Source organism: Sarcophilus harrisii, chromosome 6, assembly GCF_902635505.1.
Source record: "Sarcophilus harrisii chromosome 6, mSarHar1.11, whole genome shotgun sequence".
Classification (NCBI taxonomy): Eukaryota; Metazoa; Chordata; class Mammalia; order Dasyuromorphia; family Dasyuridae; genus Sarcophilus; species Sarcophilus harrisii.
The window spans coordinates 128,856,729-128,875,785 of NC_045431.1; the positions used below are offsets into that span (position 1 = coordinate 128,856,729).

General features: G+C 32.4%; 1 protein-coding gene across 2 annotated transcripts in view; it reads right to left on the reverse strand.

Annotated features, from left to right (window-relative positions):
* Positions 1-19,057, reverse strand: part of SEC24B (SEC24 homolog B, COPII coat complex component) — a 92,387-nt gene that overhangs the window by 45,407 nt on the left and 27,923 nt on the right. Inside the window, exons 3-4 of one of the 2 annotated variants that reach the window (XM_031942666.1) lie at positions 9,675-9,848; positions 3,422-3,526 (exon numbers count right to left, since the gene is read on the reverse strand). In XM_031942666.1, coding sequence (XP_031798526.1) covers positions 3,422-3,526; positions 9,675-9,848 — 279 coding nt within the window. The remainder of the gene's footprint in view (positions 1-3,421; positions 3,527-9,674; positions 9,849-19,057) is intronic. The other variant, XM_031942667.1, reaches the window with a different exon arrangement.

The following is a 19,057-nucleotide window of genomic DNA, read 5'->3' on the forward strand; positions in this document are numbered from 1 at the left end:
AGCACATAGAAAAGGGAACACAAGTTTGGTTTGAATAATATTTTCCTTCCTTCCTTCCATGGAGTATGACTGTATTCATTAGACAGACATAAAAGAAAAATACAAGTACAACAAGCTCATTATAATCTCTAAAGGAGTTTTAAATGATAGAACAAAAATCTAAATTTAAATTTCCCCCTGTTGTTCTGTTTATTTTCTTTTGCCTAGAATAGTTAATAGTTCACAAACAAAAAGATGTAAATAAGTTTAAAAAGTTTCTAAAAAAAAAAAAATGTCTACTTTCTAGGAAACCTGGCAGCAATAGAACTCTTATACAAAATATTTAATACTAATGCCACACTATTTTTTGAGGGTATTAAAATAAAAACCTAATTATCTTTAATAGTGCCATGAACTTCATTCTTCTTCCCTCATCTTCACCAGTTAATGAAAATGCTACCGGCACCCAGACTCCACAGCCAATCCTTAGGATCAACTATGAAGTGTCTAAAACAAGATATTTAGCAATATTGGCTGTTAATCATCATCCTAGTCTTTCTCACCCCATCAGCTTTAACTCATTATAAAATGCAGAAACATTACTGTCAAATTATTTTGCCTGAAGATCATTAACAATTAATGCAAGCAGGATAAGGGGAAGGAAATGATTCCAGATGAACTCAGCCAAGAATAAGTAGGAAAGAAGAAGAAAAAAAAAGCATTTAAATGTTTCATTCTAACCATGAAAGTGCTCTGACTTCAGATTTGTACATTAAGTTAGATAATTGTCTTCAGTCTAATAGGGCAACTAAATTGTGTACTTTGACAAGATACAACAAAAGGAATCAGATATTCTGAACACTGTGAATCTTCTAATTATCAATCATATGGCAGATTTAGTTCAATTTGTCGTCCTAGATTTAGAATGTACTGATATATCAGATTCTAGTAAGTTTTAAGGGGAAATGATTCGAAAAGCTATTAAAAAAAAAAAGCTATAAAAAGCCTTTTGCTTTTTTAACTATTATACTTCCTAATATTACTTGTAATTAGTTATTTGAAAAGCCTAAAAAAATAACATATGCAAGATAAATTTTTATTAGAAACTAATATAAATTGATGAATTCAACATTATTTAATGATAAAACTACATGTTCATTATTTTCATTTTTAGGCATATATTTCAAGTGTTTGACAATGTTCCATTTTATTTAGGTATGAGCTGATTGATGTTTATCCCCTAATTAGGGTTTCAAATCTCAAGATCTCATTTTAAAAATTAAAATTAATTTTCACTATTAAAAATATTCCAAAAACTTCATCAGCAAAACAGATTAGGTTAAAATATGGCATTGTCAGTGAACGTTGAGTGTATATTTACTGTATAAGTAAATACAGGATTCTCTAAAATTAAATCTTTCTTTCCAAGCAACTTGTATTCATTATATTTAAAAACATTTACTGCCTCCAAGAACACTTAGAATAATGCTGGGCACAGAGTAGAGCTTAATAAATGCTTGTTGCCTTGCCATTTTATTCTTTTTTAAAGGGCAAAAAAATTATAAAGATGGACATATCTAATATAAGAATTGAGTCTTACAACTTTGAATTTAAACAATCTAAAGTTATGAAGATGATGTGCAAATAATACTTCCTTTTACAAACTGGAAGACAATATAATATAATTCAGAGGAAAGACTGCTGGAGTCAACATTAGAAAACCTGGCTTCACATCCAGGATGTGAATTTCCTAATGCTTGTGTGATCATAAGCAAGTCACATCACTTAAATGCACCTCAGTTTCCTTATCTGTAAAAGGAAGAAGCTAGACTATATGGTCTCTGATACCCTTCTACATGGAGGATCCTATGACTTAATGATTATCTGAGTCACCCAAAATATTAATCAGATGAAATAATCCCTAAAAAAAACCACATCATTCCACGACACTAGAATTAATTTAATTCCGATTTTAAGTGTAATGTGGTATTCTTCTTTGCTATCATAATGGCTTCTTCTTTTACTTGAATCCTCAAGTACACAGTCATGCTCATGGAGCTAAAACAAAAAAATGGCTCATTTAAACTGCAGAGATTTTGCAGAAATAAAAACCAATAAAATCACTCTTGCACAAAACTCAGTATACATGCTATTCTTTTAACTCTTTGGGACTTTGACCAATTTATTTGCATATTTTTCTCAGCAAAGAGAATCATCCCTTTATCTTGGCCAAAAACATTTAAAAAAAAAAGTTATGGTATAAATGTGACATACTAACTATTCAAAGATTTTCTACCTAATAGAGATACAAGAAAAAAATCTAGCTCAAGCAAAGGGAGATAGCAAAGGAACCTCCATTATCATGATAAACTCTCAAATCTTTTATTAAACTAAGCAAGTAAAATTTTCAATAATCCCTATTTGCTGGCAAACAAATGATAGGTAACAGACCAAAGAATACCATCCAAAATGAAACACAATGAAAGAAAGCTCATAATGAGAAAACAGGAAACATAATTAAGATTTTTGGAAAATAAATACATCTGATAAAATCTCCAACATATAAATGCATTTTTATATTTATAGTAAAAATGGAATGACTCTCCTGTTCTTCCCCTCAAACATTCAATTTTTTTTAAAAGGTGAAAAAAAACCATGTAGGAAAGAGAGATGATGCCATATGTTGCAAAGTTCTGACAAAGCAAATCTCACTGATGAAAGTATGATGGAATAATAATAGTGTAACAGAACAGCTATGGATACTATGGGTCCAATCTTAAACCAGCAAGATATAGCTTTTATATGAAACTTCTCAATCTTTTCCAGGATTCTTCTAAGGATAGAGAGAATGATATTAAGTAGATTTGAATAGAAAAACACAAGTATATATTCTTCTAACCTATAATACATGAACTAGTTACATACCTGCCTGAAATATAATAATAACAGCAATATTTGGGTTTTGTTAGGCACCTAATAAGATGGGCAGGTGACCTTGACAAATTTCTTCCTATTCCTGTTATTAATATAAATCAAACACTGAAGAAGCAAGGCAGATAACATAAAGCATTATGCAAATGTGCCAGAGAAATAATCAGCCAAAAGCTTCATAACCAGTAAAAACACCTTTTTTTTGCTCAAGAAAATAGAAGGAAATGCAAATTGAATCAGAATCCTTTCTCTCAACATATAAAGCTTACACTGTCATCTACAAATGAAAGTAGTTTTGAAGTTTATGAAATGGAGAAAAAAATGTCATTTCAGGTATCACAACCTTTTCCACCCAAGCTAAATTTTATTTTCAACTACATACTTCATGTTACCAAATCCTGCAACACTAATTTTCCAAGTTTTAAACAGAACCTGAAATCCAATGTGGTGGAAATGAAAAAGAAAACTAGCATAGGAAAAGATCAAGAACCGGTGTAAAGCTAAAGCAGACCTGCTTCCTCATCCTCCTCCTCCTCTTCCTCATCATCTGAAGTTGATGACGAGGGAGTTGGTGCAGAGCTAGCTTGATTATTAACATATCCACCAAACTGCATGCCTGTGAAGTGGAAAGCACAAACACAAAAGTCAAACCGACAGGAAAGATGAGAAATAAAATCATTGCATTTTAAAGTGAGTAAGAATTCTGGTATTCCAAAAGACAACTCAACATGCACATAACCAAATGTGTTACCCAATCTGGAACATCTAGATTATCTGTGATAAGCACTTTAGGAGAAACAGCTTTTAATTTGGTTAAGCATCAAAAGTACATAAAAGTACATGGTACTACACTATACTTATTTCATAGAAGCAACCATTCTTCCTTTGAAGTTTTCTTGATGCCTACATATTTTCATCAGTGAATACTTGAGATACATTATTTTTCAGACTGTAAGCTTCTTGTGTGTAGGGAACATGGTACAACAGAAAGAGCACTGATTTATTTGGAGTAAAAGGACTTAGCTTCAAATTCCAGCTTTGTTAGAAATGACCAGGTATGACTATGAACAAGTCAAGTACTTCCTCTTTCTGGACTGTAAAATGAAGGCATGGAACTTCTAAAATGATCCTTGAGCTATTTTCTAGCAAAGACTAATTCCGCTTGTATAGAATTTAGTTCATTCTCCCCACCTCATCCCACCCTGGCCCAGCCAAATACTGTCTTGGTAACATCTCAGTTTTTATAATGGAGGAAGGGGATGGGCATCACAAATCACAAGTGAAAAGGAAGAGATGCAGAAAGAATAAAATAAATTCTAGCACTTGGAACAATGCTCTACACATACTAAGTGCTTAATAAAAAACAATTGTCTGCCACCAATACCTACCTAAAGAGGAAGAAACTTAAGTACTACACATGTACAACCATTTCAAGCTAGTCAAGTACTTGGGCTTGAAAAAGAATTATAAAACTGAATCCCCACAAAATCCAACAAGAAAAATTTTGCAGGAAAATCCATGAATGACAATTATAAGGTGCTTCCCAGCAAATTATGCTGAAAAGCAGTTAGTCTTTTCTGTTTCATTGTTAGGTAAAATTAGGATAAACTGTTTCAATCATTTAGTATGCTAATTCAAATTGTAACTAAAAGGGAAAATCTGAAATTTTAAGTTTCAAAATGTACTACAAAATATTTAAAGAAAAACTAATTTGAAGAAAAATCTATTATGTGCCTTAAGTATTTAGACTGTAGGAACAATGATCTCGGCTTAATACTGGCACTTGAATATTTTCCACATTTCTTCAAATGAACATATTCTTGGTTTTTGGAACAGTAGTCACTTCAAGAATCATACAAGTATAACTATTCCCATTTATAAAAATAAATTTTCTATGATGGGGCAAAAGCTAAATGTAAGATGATTTAAAAATTTTGGCTTACCTATTAAGTCTTAAGATGCCATACCAAAAAATATCTACTGTCCTTCTTGAAACAGTTAAATTTTAATGTAAAAATGACAGCCATTTTGATAAAATTAGAAAAAGAAAAAAAAAAACACCCAGAAATGAGATTCAGGCAATACATAATGTAAACTTGGTTTTAATAGATCTGATTTAAATTGGCCTACTTTTCTAATAACAGTCCAACTAAATACATTCTTAATACATTATATAACATACACCAAGAATATCATGATTAACCATATAGTTTGTAGGTTAATATAAAGTATTATAGAGAAAGAGATAAATGTATATGATTCTAAATCTAGAATTTCTGGGGAAAGAGAAGCATTTTCTCCAAATAAATAGCAAAAATAGATGTGAGTGTATACTTACATATAATCAATAACTCTCAATTAAGGAAAATATGAAACAAGTTAAAGTACATTTGTTTTGTTAAGGTATTATACAATGATAAATATTACAAAAGAGAAATGTAATATTTTCCATTTTTGAATAGACTGCTGGTAATCCTAGTCCCAATTCAGGTCTATCATTGGCAAAGACAGGTGTCACAGTTCCAGAAAACCAAGCAACTTTATTTGATGACTTGTCTTTCTTTCTAAATCAGATTACCTAAAAGCAAATTACAGATAATTATTGTTAACTGGAAATAGTGGGGTGGGGTAAAGGAAGTTAGTCTTTCGCATAATGGAACTGCATATGCCCTGCTCCTTTATAAATAGTCCCATTATCAACCTACAGTCTTCAGAAAAAAAGAACTAGCCCTACTAAAACAATACCTATGTATATATGAAAAACTCTACCAGTGTCACTGGGGTATAGAGAGGATATGATATAAAAGCAAAGAAATGATTAGAACATTTTAAAAAACTAAAGCAAACACTGCACATTACATACTTATATAATAGAATATTCCAAGTCATAGGGTAATTAAATTTTGGTAAATTACCATTTATTTCACCAGAGGAATTCTTTTATAATGCAAAAAATAATTCTGGAACCAGTTTCATACACTTAATTTTTATTTAATAAGTTTTCTTTTTAGCACAACTAGATATATTTTAGTCTATCCCTTTAAAGTGTTATACACACCCACCCACCCACCAATTTACTTTGCTAATCAAGCAGAAGCAGTGGTATATAGAATTTGACATTGGAGCATGATACTTTTTTATGTTAAGCCATCTTAAATTATTTTCTTCAAGCTAACACGAAAATGAGTTAACCTTTCCTAAATATACTAGATGGTAGTTTTGAGTTGCAAAGGGAAATCCAACTAAGATGGAAAACTGGACATAGACAATTCACAAAGTAAATAATATAGTTAACTGTGAAGGCTCTTTTAAAAGATCAGAGAAATAATGAATGAAATTAAGTTAGATTTAGGAGTTGTCCTTTGTATAGTCAAAAATCTTGTAAAAAGAATATAAAGATAGTTGAAAGATATGTACAATATCTTTCATAGCTAAAAAGAACCTCAAGAAAACCTTAATAATAGATCACTACTGGTAGAGAAATGCTGAAACAGAGACTTTTAAAATGATAATGTACACTTAACATAGTTTTTCCTCATCAACAATCAAGAAACTAAATCACTATGGAATAAAGCTGCAACATAATGTTTTAAGTTAAAACAGTGAAAAGAAATATGCATTAGTAAGGCTAAAATAGTGAAAACCACTCTAGCACTACTGGTCATGAAGAAAACTATTATTTAACTGTTGGCATTCTTCAGATGTGAATAGTGCAATGGTATTAAAATGATATATTCTAATATCTATTCCTAAAACTTTGACAAAGAAGCAGGAAATAAAAGTGTCATAGAATACAGAAAACATAGGCTATAGTCTCTATTACAATAGTTGTTGAACTGTACATATATTTCTATTTGCTAATGATTGAAAATATCTATATCAAAGACCAAAAGGTAACTTAAATGGTATGTTTAGGATTTTACCTTAATTTCTTGATTACATTAGATAACAATGTGGTTATCAATTGAATACATTTTAAGAGTACAACCTCCATGCGTTAGGGCAAAGCCATCTGTTTTCCCTTTCATAAACAGGGGCATAAACCTCTATCTATGAAATGCTTTGGAGATCAAAAGGTAGACTTAAGGGTTTCATTTTCTTCTTATGACTGAAAAGGAAATTCTGGCTTTTATCTTAATCTACTTTTGCTCTTCAGGCAGACTATTTTAATTGCACAGGATTATAAAAGATGCAAGAATATGTAATATTTTAAGAACACAGAAATGATTAACTCTTTCAATAATTATTATAGGCCCCAGTACTGCTACAGCTAGCATTTGATCTATATGGCAAAAATTATGGTCAGAAAGGAATTTTTTTTAAAAAGGTGACTTCTGAGTTGATGTCTTTTCTTTTGAAGATAAGACATTTCTCTTGGATTACCTCTAAGACAAGAAAAACTGTTGGATCCTGAAGTACTGACATAAATTGAGATCTTTTGGGGAGCACATGTAAACTGTATCCCCTCGGGGAGCTCCCAGACCCTGGTCAAACCCTGCAAACTTCCAGTTAAGTGGTTTCATTCAATTGGAGACCTTAGTCAATCACCTTCCACTGAATTGCCACAAACAACTCTCAGGGGTTCAAACTCCTAGTTAAGTGATTTTATTAAATTGGAGATCTCTGTCTCATGATCTTCTATTGAGTAACCCAGACGGCTCCCAGCCCCAGGCCAAGATTTATCCCATAAAATCAAGATTTTGTTAATCCATATCTTCCAAATTCCTAATCAGTTTAGTCTGCTAAGAAAGCTTCCTTCTTAGTAAACAATAAAAATTTATTTTTGCCACATAGATTTGGGGTTTGCAAATTCTTTCGCATAGGACCTGCTCTCCTATAAGAGGAGATCTCCCACCCCAATTCTCCCACCTCATCATTTGCACCTCACTAGTACAATTTAGCCTAAAGTAAAATTTAAAAAAGATTTCTGCTAAAAGGACAGTAAACCTTGATGTCGTGGGGCTTTCTGGATAGCTCTGTAAAGCCAAGCAGCTGCATCTATTGTCTAAGAAAGTCTTTATTTAAGGAAAGGAAACAGGTTAAGTTGCAATCTAAAAGGCCTCAAAAATTATCTTTTTCTCCCTAAATTAAAGATAGATTAACCAAATAAAGCCACTTTAGTTTGCCAGATTTTTAAGTTCCTTTTTTCTTTCAAAATTCCTTCTTATTTAAAATTGGAAGGAAAACAAAGGAAAACAGTGGGTAGAAGAGAAAGTCAATTCAACAAACATTAAGCACCTAATATGTGCAAGACTCTACGAATAAAAACACTAATAAAACCAGTCTCCTGTCAAGAAGCTTACATTCTAACAGTGTAGGAAAGGAAAAACAACACAAAAGTACAAGGAAAATCAAAGAATGCTCTGAGAATTAATAGCTTGATGGGTTAAGAGAAAAGTTCATAGACAAGGGGGTACCTCATCTGAGTCTGAAGAAAAGCAGGGTATTCTGTGAAATACAGAAGAAGAAAAACATTCTAAACCTGGGGAAAAGTGTGAATGATCAGAAACTTTATATTACAAAGTTTGGATCAATAAGGAAGGATATAAGGGAGTTATAATAAGTAAGGATATGGAGAGTTTGTAACTAACAGGATATTAAAGATATGGCAGGAAGCAACAATTAAAAGTATCATTTAAACAATGTTTCAAAATACCCTAACTTATAATTGTTCATGAGAAATATTATCTATGACACCATGCTCAATCACTGGATAAAAAAATCAAGAATTGAATTATAAATTGCATTCCCAGAAAATCCATTGATTACTAAGTCATTAAACAACGGATACCCTTTCTTACCTAAATGATTTGTTTGTAAAATGAAATAAAGAAACCAACAGTTTTTCTAAGAGAAAGAAATGCTTTTGCTGACCATAAAAGAAAGAAACCCAAACTCTCGAAGAGATGAAGAGCAAGTAAGATTAGTCATAAGATTATTGATATTCTAATTCAGAGTACAGAGCTTTGTGATAAAGGCAAGCAGTCATTTTGAAGTCTGGCAACTGTCACTTCATAGAAAATTTGCCACATCTATGCTGACAATATAAAAAATACAAACTGTAGGTAAGAGATTTTTAAAAAATCAGTCAAAATGAAAAATTGCCCACTGGCCTAAATCTTTAATTAAAAGATGAGAAATCTGTCAAAGAAAATGGTAAAGTAGGGTAATTTGAGATCAAAAAGTATACTACAGTTAGTGTCTATATCACTGAAAAATATGGGTACTAAAACAGAGTCTGTGTAAGTGCTAGTCAATTTGTAGAATAACAACTTTGGGCTTGGGAAAAAAAAATCAGAAAAAAGTTTATTCAATGTATTATTCTCCCTAATAGCTATAATTTCACATATGAACGACAAAAAACAAAAACAAAAACAAAAACAAACAAACAAAAAAAACCAAACACCTTGTGCAGAAATAATCAGTGACTTCCTTATTTATCTAGGGTTTTAAAGAATCTCAGACAAAAGAAATTTTGGTTGCTCTGTACTTAAAACAAAAAGACAATTAGTTTGATTTTGCAGCGATAAAAGGTCTAAAAGCACTATGCAATGCAAATATATTAAGACTTTTCCAATGTATTGATAAAGTGGTTTCCCTCCTCTTTTTCTGTCATAAAAATACTTTTAGGAGGGTCCTCTAGGAGGGCATAGTAAAGAAATAGTGGGGAAAATTATGGTAATAAAAAATAAACTTTTTAGGAAAAGAAAAAAAAGGAAAATTGACTCCAAGATTTGAATATGTCTATTCATTTTCTCCAATACCTTCCTGTAGTAAGAGTTCTGGAGGCTGTGTCCCTGAGGCTATAGGTTCAGTTGCCTGGTTCGCAGTAGGCTGTATCCTTGCAGAAACATTCTCTGATGAAACTGTGGGTGGTGCTGGACTGGTCTTGTTTAGCTGAACATTTTGCTTTCCAAGAGAGGATGAAGAATCTGAAACTGACAAGGGCAAAGTATTTTACTCACAATACCATATTATAATAGACTAAACTTTGTTTAGTTATTAGTCACTGTACTAACAGGTTAATTAATCTAGCAAGCATTCTTGTAGGTATATTTTCCAGATTAAATAAAGATTAAAACTCCTAAGTACTAATACGATTCTCTTCCAAATGAAAATCTTTCTAATATGTTTAATCAGTCAATTAAACAATTTATTAGGCACCTACTAGGTGCAAGGCACTATGTTAAAACTGGGGATACAAAAAAAAAAAAAAAAAAAAAAAGGCAAAAGACAGTTCCTGCCCTCCAGGAGAAAACAATCTAATATTTACATATCTTCTTGCCTTCAGAAACAAAATAAAGAGAATGGCGTCTTATATTGTTAATTCAAGCCATCAATGTTAACATTACTTATGATGTAATGTACTAACACCTAAGAAACTAGTAGTACAGAGTTGTTGGAGCCTTCACTAAACATTCCCCCCAGCTCTCTCCCCCCCTCTCTTCTTATTTACCTCCCTCCCTCCTTCTCTCTGTCAGCCTTTTTTTTTTTTTTTTTTTTTAAGTTTAATGGATAGAGGGATATTTTGGATTGCTGAGATAGTTCAATGTCTAGCATGTGAATAATTTTCAATGAAAGAAAACTTCATAAAATGTAATTGTGAGACCAAACAAAAAGCCTGGTCATTTCTATCATTTTCCCAATTGATGTGAGTTCATTTTTATTCTAAAATCATGGTATTCCATAAGTTGCAATCATACAGCATCAAAAAGAAGAAATTAATGTTAAAACCTAGAATTAATGTTAAAACTTAGAATTACCTAAAGTGTTACATGACCCTTCGAATGCAGTCATCTCAATTCTGGGTCAAGATAATTTTCCATCTAGTGTACGCATCCAATTAAGACATGTATCTAAGAAATGTATCTAGAAAACTTTAAACATCAACTAGTCCAACTGCCTCATTTAGTTAAGAAAACCAAATCCCTGGAGAGGCTAAGTAAAGCTGTGTAAGAAAACTTGGTATTCCCTAGGACTCTTTCCACTCCATAAAGCAATCCACCAAGGCTTCTTCATATACCATATATTCCATATATCTGATATACCATAGTCTAACCTTTTTATTTGCCTTTCAAAAATAAAAAAATGGCAATTAGGATTAATTTATTTAATTAACTTTTTACATCACTTTAGAGTTCTCTGAGGAAGATGTAATGCTCCAGAGTTTTCAATGATTAATAATTATTTGCAAATTTCAGCATTTGGAAAATTCCTGACATTCAAAGGAAATACTTTAGCTTATATTTTAGGATTGACATATTTTAAAATATTAGAAAAGAATTTAGATGTAAATGTTTCCCCATATTATACTTTACTTAATTTTCAGCACAGCACTATTGAAAAGTAATTTCAATATTCACATAGATCACAGTTATACCAGTATGAATGATATGAATGGACATATTTATACCAATATTTCTAACTGTAATATGGCAAGTCGCCAAAACTCTTAATGTGGTTTTAAGCTATTACACACACATAAATGCTTATAATGATATTTCTTTTAGAGATCTTGAAGTCAACTCTACACGATGCATTTTAATAAAAAGGGAAAATTTTTCATTCAAGCTTCTTTAAAGAAGTCAAAATAGGTGGTAGTTTGTCTAAAAGAGCTATGATCATCATGTCTAATTTTTAAAAAAATATAAGATTTTCCTCTGATGGTCCAAGTTGATGAGATTATAATTTACTGCTAAACCAACTGCAATAACATTGGAACTTGACTTCTCTTTTGTGCTGTTAAAAGCCGTTTCTCCCTCACGCACATGCAATTAAAAACTCCAGCCTGAAGTTTCGATTTCCTGAATATAAAAAATTCTTTTCCAAGCTCACAAAGAATAAATTTAACATTGGGCACATTTCATTTCATCAAAAGTAATATATGATTTTATATTGTTTTCAAAGGTTAAAAGCTATAAAATAAAACTTAAAAGCCATTGTTCACGTTAATTTACAAACAATTTTACTCTTATAAGAGCTTTTTGTTTTTTCATTGTAACAAATTATGTGAATGAAAAAAACGCAGGCTCTAAATGCCTATAAAGTATTTGCATCAAGAAAAATCTTTTAGTCATCAAGATTCAATTTAGAATCAGATAAAAGGAAATTCTTACCATAATTATTTAACTCACTACATGTATCTAATATATTAGAAAGACATTAAGCTAGGCCTTGAAAGACAAACATCATGTGATTATAAAGTGGTTACAAACCCAGTGTGTACTGGATCAGAATTCTGACTTTGCTCTCTACTAATTTCATCTCTTAAACTATCAATTTCTCTCCCCTATGTCTCAATAAATATTTATCTTAAATGGGTGCCTCTGGAGATGTTTGTGGTTTTCAATTTCTGTTTTTATAACTGAGGCAATGGAGACTAAATGATAAATTCTATAATCATAAGCGTACTTTCAGCTCAGACTACTGAAGAAATTATCATTCAAATTCTCAAAATCTTAATTTGTTATCTAATACAATGGTTGTCAAAGTGGGGGCCATGTCACCTCCCCAGAAGCTTATGAAAAGATTCCAAAGGTGTAAAAAGATGAATCACATTCCACCCTCCTGGGAACCTGTGTTTCTAACTCTCTCTGCCACCTACTACAAAGGGGGTAATTATAATTTAACCTGAAGAAGCTACACAAACACAATTCTCCACCTCACCTGATATTCATACACCTGGATCTCTACTTGGGCTGCGCTTAGGAAGTAATTGTTCCACCTCCTCCTTTTCTTTTCTTTCTTTCTTTCTTTTTTTTTTTTTGGGTGGGGGGGTAGGGGAAAAAGGATGAGCCATACAAGATGAACAGGCAAAAAAGGATTTCTATTTTCACTGCAAATGTATATTCATGATTTTTGCCTACATCCACCTCCAAATTGTGGAAGGCACCATATGCTTCTAATCACCCAGGCTCCCAATCCTTATCCTATATATCCAATCAGTTGATAAAGTTACTATAGATATAGACACAAGTTAGGAGGGAAAAAAAATCAGTTCTTACAACTCACACAGGCCCTCATCACTGAAACTATTGCCAAAGCTTTCTGGGTAATTCTTCCTTGAAAATCTTTCTTCAGGAGCCAAAGATGGCCAAGACAACACCCGTTTCTCTCCTACCTTGTCTATAACCCTCAGACTAATTAGCAAATCCAGCCTCTGAATTAGCTCTGGACAAGCAGAACCCATAAATACTGGGAATGCAACAAATTATCAGCAGAAGATAATTTTGAAGATCACCAGAAAAGGTCTATTTCAATTGGAAACAGGAGGGAGGCAGCCAAGCACAAGGCTGAACATAAATGCCAGCACATAGTCTGGGGACGGTGCAGACTCTGGGTGGCAGAGAATCTACAGGAGGAAACAGACCAGAAATGGGAGGGAGGCAGCCTAATAAACAGCTGAGCACAAACGCCAGTGCAGACAGCGCAGAGTCCGGGGCAGTGCGGATTCCACATCATGTGGTGGATAATCTATGGGGAGGAATCTACAGGAATCTACAGCAGTATTGGCCACTCTGCCCTGATTTCAAGCCAGTAGATCAGCAGATAAGTTATAAGACATCCAACACAAACATAAAAGATTAAGAGTGAACTCTGAAAGACCAGACTCTCGCGGCATTTGGCCATGCCCACCCAACTCCGGGAGTGAAAACCTCCCCCACACTAAAAGCAGACCTTAACTTTAAAAACAAGAGTAAAAAAGTAAAGAGGACTCTGACTATAGACATGGTGCTCTATGGTGAGTGAGAACAGATTTCAAACTCTGAGGAGACTAAAGGCAATTTCCAGATGAGCCCTAAAAATTGCTATAACCTGGTCCCCATAACACAAGGCTCTCCTAGAAGAAAACTGGGGAAAGGAAATAAAAACTTTGCAAGATGGTTTGGAAAAGGCATATAACTAATTAAAAGACAGATTTGATAAAATGGAAAAAGAAAGCAACTCTCAGAAAAAAAATAACTCCTTAAAAAACAATTTGTGAACTGAAAAAAAATTCCATAGAACAAAACAACTCATTTAAAAATTCAATTGGACAAATACAAAAAGTAAAAAAAAAGTAAATGAAGAAATTAATTCATTAAAATTTAGAACAGAACAAATGGAAATGAATGACTCAATGAGACAACAAAAATCAGTCAAGAAAAACAAAACAAAAAACAAAACAATAAAAAAAAAAAGAAAGAAAATAGAAAAAAAAAATGTAAAATTCCTACTTGGGAAAACAACTGACCTGGAAAATAGATCTAAGAGAGACAATCTAAGGATTATTGGACTCCCTGAAATACATGATGAAAAAAAGAGCCTAAACACTATCTTTCAGGAAATCATCAAAGAATACATGTATAATCTAATTTTACTGTTATACTATAAAAAAGAAACTACAAGTAGAAAGGGTGTAACTGAAGAAAAGGGAAAAGTGGAGATAAAATGAGGGAAATTACATCTCAGAAAGAGGCAAAGAAAACATAATATAACTTATGGCAAGAAGTGAGTGTGATGAATATTGTGTGAATCTTACTCTCATCAGATTTAGCCCAAAGAAAGAATATTAGATATATCTGGTTTCACTGAGAAACTTCTGTCACCTTATACAAAAGGAAAGGAAAGGTAAAAAGGGAAGGGTTAGGCTAAATAGAAAGGAAAAGAGAAATAGTAGAGGAAAGGTATAAGAAAGGGGGAGGGTTTCTAAAGAGGGAAGACTTACTCATAAGTAAAATACTGAGAAGGAAGGAAAGGGAAAAGTATAATTTGGGGTTAATAAGATGGCAGGAAATACAGAATTAGTAGTTTTAAGTATAAATGTGTATGGGGTGAACTCTCCCATAAAACGTAAGGAGATAGCAGACTGGATTAAAAGCCAGACTACTACAATATGTTGCTTATAAGAAACACATTTAAAGCAGAATGATACATACAGAGTGAAGGTAGAGGGTTGGAGCAGAATCTATTATGTTTCAGGTGAAACAAAAAAAACAGGGGTAGCCATCCTGATCTAAGGACAAGCAAAAGCAAAAATTGATAAGGACGAGATAAGGAAGGAAACTATATCTTGCTAAAGGGTACCATAGATAATGAAGCAATATCAATATTAAACATATATGCACCAAGTGATGTAGCATCAAAATTCCTAAAGAAGTTAAGAGAGTTGCAAGAAGAAACAGAGAGCAAAAGAACAATAGTGCTCTCTCAGAACTAGATAAATCAAACCACAAAATAAATAAGAAAGAAGTTAAAGAGATAAATAGAATACTGGAAAAAACTGGACATGACAGATCTTTGGAGAAAATTGAATAGAGACAGAAAGGAATACACTTTCTTCTCAACAATTCATGGACCTATACAAAAACTGACCATATATTAGGACATATAGACCTCAAAATCAAATGCAGAAAAAGCAAATGCTATTTTTTTCTTTCAGATCATGATGCAATAAAAATTACATTCAATAAAGGGCCAGGGGAAAATAGATCAAAAAGTAATTGGAAACTAAATAATCTCATCCTAAAGAATGAATGGGTGAAAACAGCAAATCCCAGACACAATTAATAATTTCACCCAAGATATTAATAATGAGATGACATACCAAAATTTGTGGGATGAAGTCAAAGTGGTAATAAGGGGAAACTTGATATCTCTCGATGCTTACTTGCATAAAATAGAGGAAAAAGAAGATCAATGAATTAGGCTTTCAACTAAAAAAGCTAGAAAAAGAACAAATTAAAAATCCTCAACTAAACACTAAACTTGAAATTCTAAAAATTAAAGGAAATCAATAAAATGGAAACTAAAAAACTATTGAATTAATAAATAAAACAGAGTAGGTTTTGTGAAAAAAAATCAACAAACTAGATTAACCTTTAATTAATTTGATTAGAAAAAGGAAAGAGGAAAATCAAATTGTTAGTCTTAAAAAATGAAAAGGGAGAACTATCCACTAATAAAGAGGAAACTAAAGCAATTATTAGGAGTTACTTTGCCCAACTTTCTGCCAATAAATTTGACAACCTAAGTGAAAAGGAGGAAGACCTACATAAATATAGAATGTCCAGATTAACAGAAGAGGAAATAAATTACTTAAACAGTCCCATTTTAGAAAAAGGAATAGAACAAGCTATTAATCAACTCCCTAAGAAAAAATCCCCAGGGCCAGGATGGATTTACATGTAAATTTACTAAACATTTAACCTCAATACTATATAAACTATTTGAAAAAAATAGGGAATGAAGGAGTCCTACCAAATTCCTTTTATGACAAAGACATGGTATTGATACTAAACCAGTTAAGATGAAAACAGAGAAATAAAATTATAGACCAATCTTCCTAATGAATGTTGATGCAAAAAGCTTAAATAAAATATTAGCAAAGAGGTTACAGAAAATCATCCCCAGGACACCATGACCAAGTGGGATATATACCAGGAATGCAGGGCTGATTCAACATTAGAAAACCATTAGCATAATTGAATATATCAATAACCAAATTAACAAAAACCTTATGATCATCTTAATAGATGCAGAAAAAGCATTTGATAAAATCCAACACCCATTCCTAACAAAAATACTAGAGAGTATAGGAATAAGTGGACTTTTATTTAAAATCATCAGTAAGCATCATATATAATGGGGATTAACTGGAACCATTCCCAATAATATCAGGAGCAAAACAAGGTTGCCCACTATCACCATTATTATTCAAAATTGCATTAGAAATGCTAGCTTTGGCAATAAGAGATGAAAAAGAGATTAAACGAATTAGAGTAAGTAATGAAGAAACCAAATTATAACTCTTTGCAGATGATATGATGGTATACGTAAGAGAACCCCAGAGATTCTACTAAAAAGCTATTTGAAATAATCCACAACTTTAGCAAAGTTGCAGGATACAAAATAAATCCACATAAATCATCAGCATTCTTATACATCACTAACAAAATCCAACAGCAAGAGATACAAAGAGAAATTCCAATTAAAATAATTGTTAATAATATAAAATATTTGGGAATCTATCTGCCAGGGGAAAGTCAGGAACAAAACTATAAAACACTTTCCACACAAATAAAGTCAGATCTAAACAACTGGAAAAATATTAAGTGCTCTTAGATAGGTTGAGTGAATATAATAAAGATGACAATACCACCTAAACTAATGTATTTATTTAGTGTTATACCAATCAAATTCCCAAGAAACTATCTTACTTACTTAGAAAAAATAACAAAATTCATCTGGAAGAACAAAAGGTCAAGAATTTAAAGTGAATCAATGAAAAAAAAAAAAATCAAATGAAGGTGGCCTAGCTGTACCAGATCTAAAACTATATTATAAAGCAGAGGTCATTCATCAAAACCATTTGGTACTGGCTAAGAAATAGAGAAGTTGATCAGTGGAAGAGGTTAGGTTTACAGGACAAAATAGTCAATAATATAGCAATATAGTGTTTGAAAAGACCCAGCTTTTGGGATAAGAATTCATTATGTGACAAAAACTGCTGGGAAAATTGTAAACTAGTATGGCAGAAATTAGATACTGACCCTCACTTAACGCTGTATATACCAAGATAAGGTCAAAATGGGTTCATGATCTAGACATAAGAATGAGATTATAAATAAATTAGAAGAACATAAGGTAGTTTACCTTTCAGACCTGTGGAGGAGGAAGGAATTTGTGACCAAAAAAGAACTTGAGATTATTATTGATCACAAAATAGAAAACTTTGATTATTTTAAGTTAAAAAGTTTTTGTACAAACAAAATTAAGGCAGACAAGATTAGATGGGAAGCAATAAACTGGGAAAACATTTTTACATTCAAAGGTTCTGATAAAGGCCTCATTTCCAAAATATATAGAGAATTTATTCTAATATATAAGAAATCAAGCCATTTTCCAATTGATAAATGGTCAAAGGATATGAACAATTTTCAGATGATGAAATGGAAACTATTTCCACTCATATGAAAAGATGTGCCAAATCGCTATTGATCAGAGAAATGCAAATTAAGACAACTCTGAGATATCACTACATACTGTCAGATTGGCTAAGATGACCGGAAAAGATAATTACAAGTGTTGGAGGGGATATGGGAAAACTGGGACACTGATACATTGTTGGAATTGTGAACGAATCCAACCATTCTGGAGAGCAATATGGAACTATACTCAAAAACTTATCAAACTGTATGCAGTGTTACTACTGGGCTTATATTCCAAAGAGATATTAAAGAAGGGAAAGGGACCCTCATATGCAAAAATGTTTGTGGCAGCCCTTTTTATAGTGGCTAGAAACTGGAAATTGAATGGATTCCCATCAACTGGAGAATGGCTGAATAAATTGTGGCATATGAATGTATGGAATATTATTGTGCTGTAAGAAATGATCAACAGGATGATTTTCAGAGAGGCCTGAAGAAATTAACATTGATGATAAATGAAATAAGCAGAACTAGGAGATTACACACTTCAACAACAATACTATATGATGATCAACTCTAATGGATGTGGCTCTCTTCAACAATGAGATGATTCAAACTAGTTCCAACTGTTCAGTAAGAATCAGCTACACCCAGAGAGAGAAGTATGGGAAATGAGTGTGGACCACAACATAGCATTTCCACTCTTTCTGTTGTTACTTGCTTGCATTTTTGTTTTCCTTCTCAGGTTTTTTCCTTTCTTTCTAGATTTGATTTTTCTTGTGCAGCAATATAACTGTATATATATATTGGATTTAACACATATTGGACTACCTACCTGCCATTTAGGGGAGGTGAAAAGCTGGAACAGAAGGTTTTGCAAGGGTCAATGTTGAAAAATTACCCATGCATATCTTTTGCAAATAAAAATGTATAATAAAAATTTTAAAAAAGATTATATTTGGAGGGCTTAATATAATCGAGGATGAGGCTAGATACAAAAACCCTATCCAAAATTTGTCTCAAGCAGCCTGAAGCATGCTGGGAGCAAGTGAAATAATATATGAAAAATGTTTTTACTTGGACTTTTCATATTTGGAAATGGAAGTGAGAGAGGTGTGTAGCAGCAGTGCTTTAAACCTTTTGAGGGTTTGGAAGGCAGGCTCTAGTGATGTTTTACCCTAAAGTACCCATGACAGACTGGCAAGGGAGATGGATGGCATTGTAGAAGCCAGAACTGG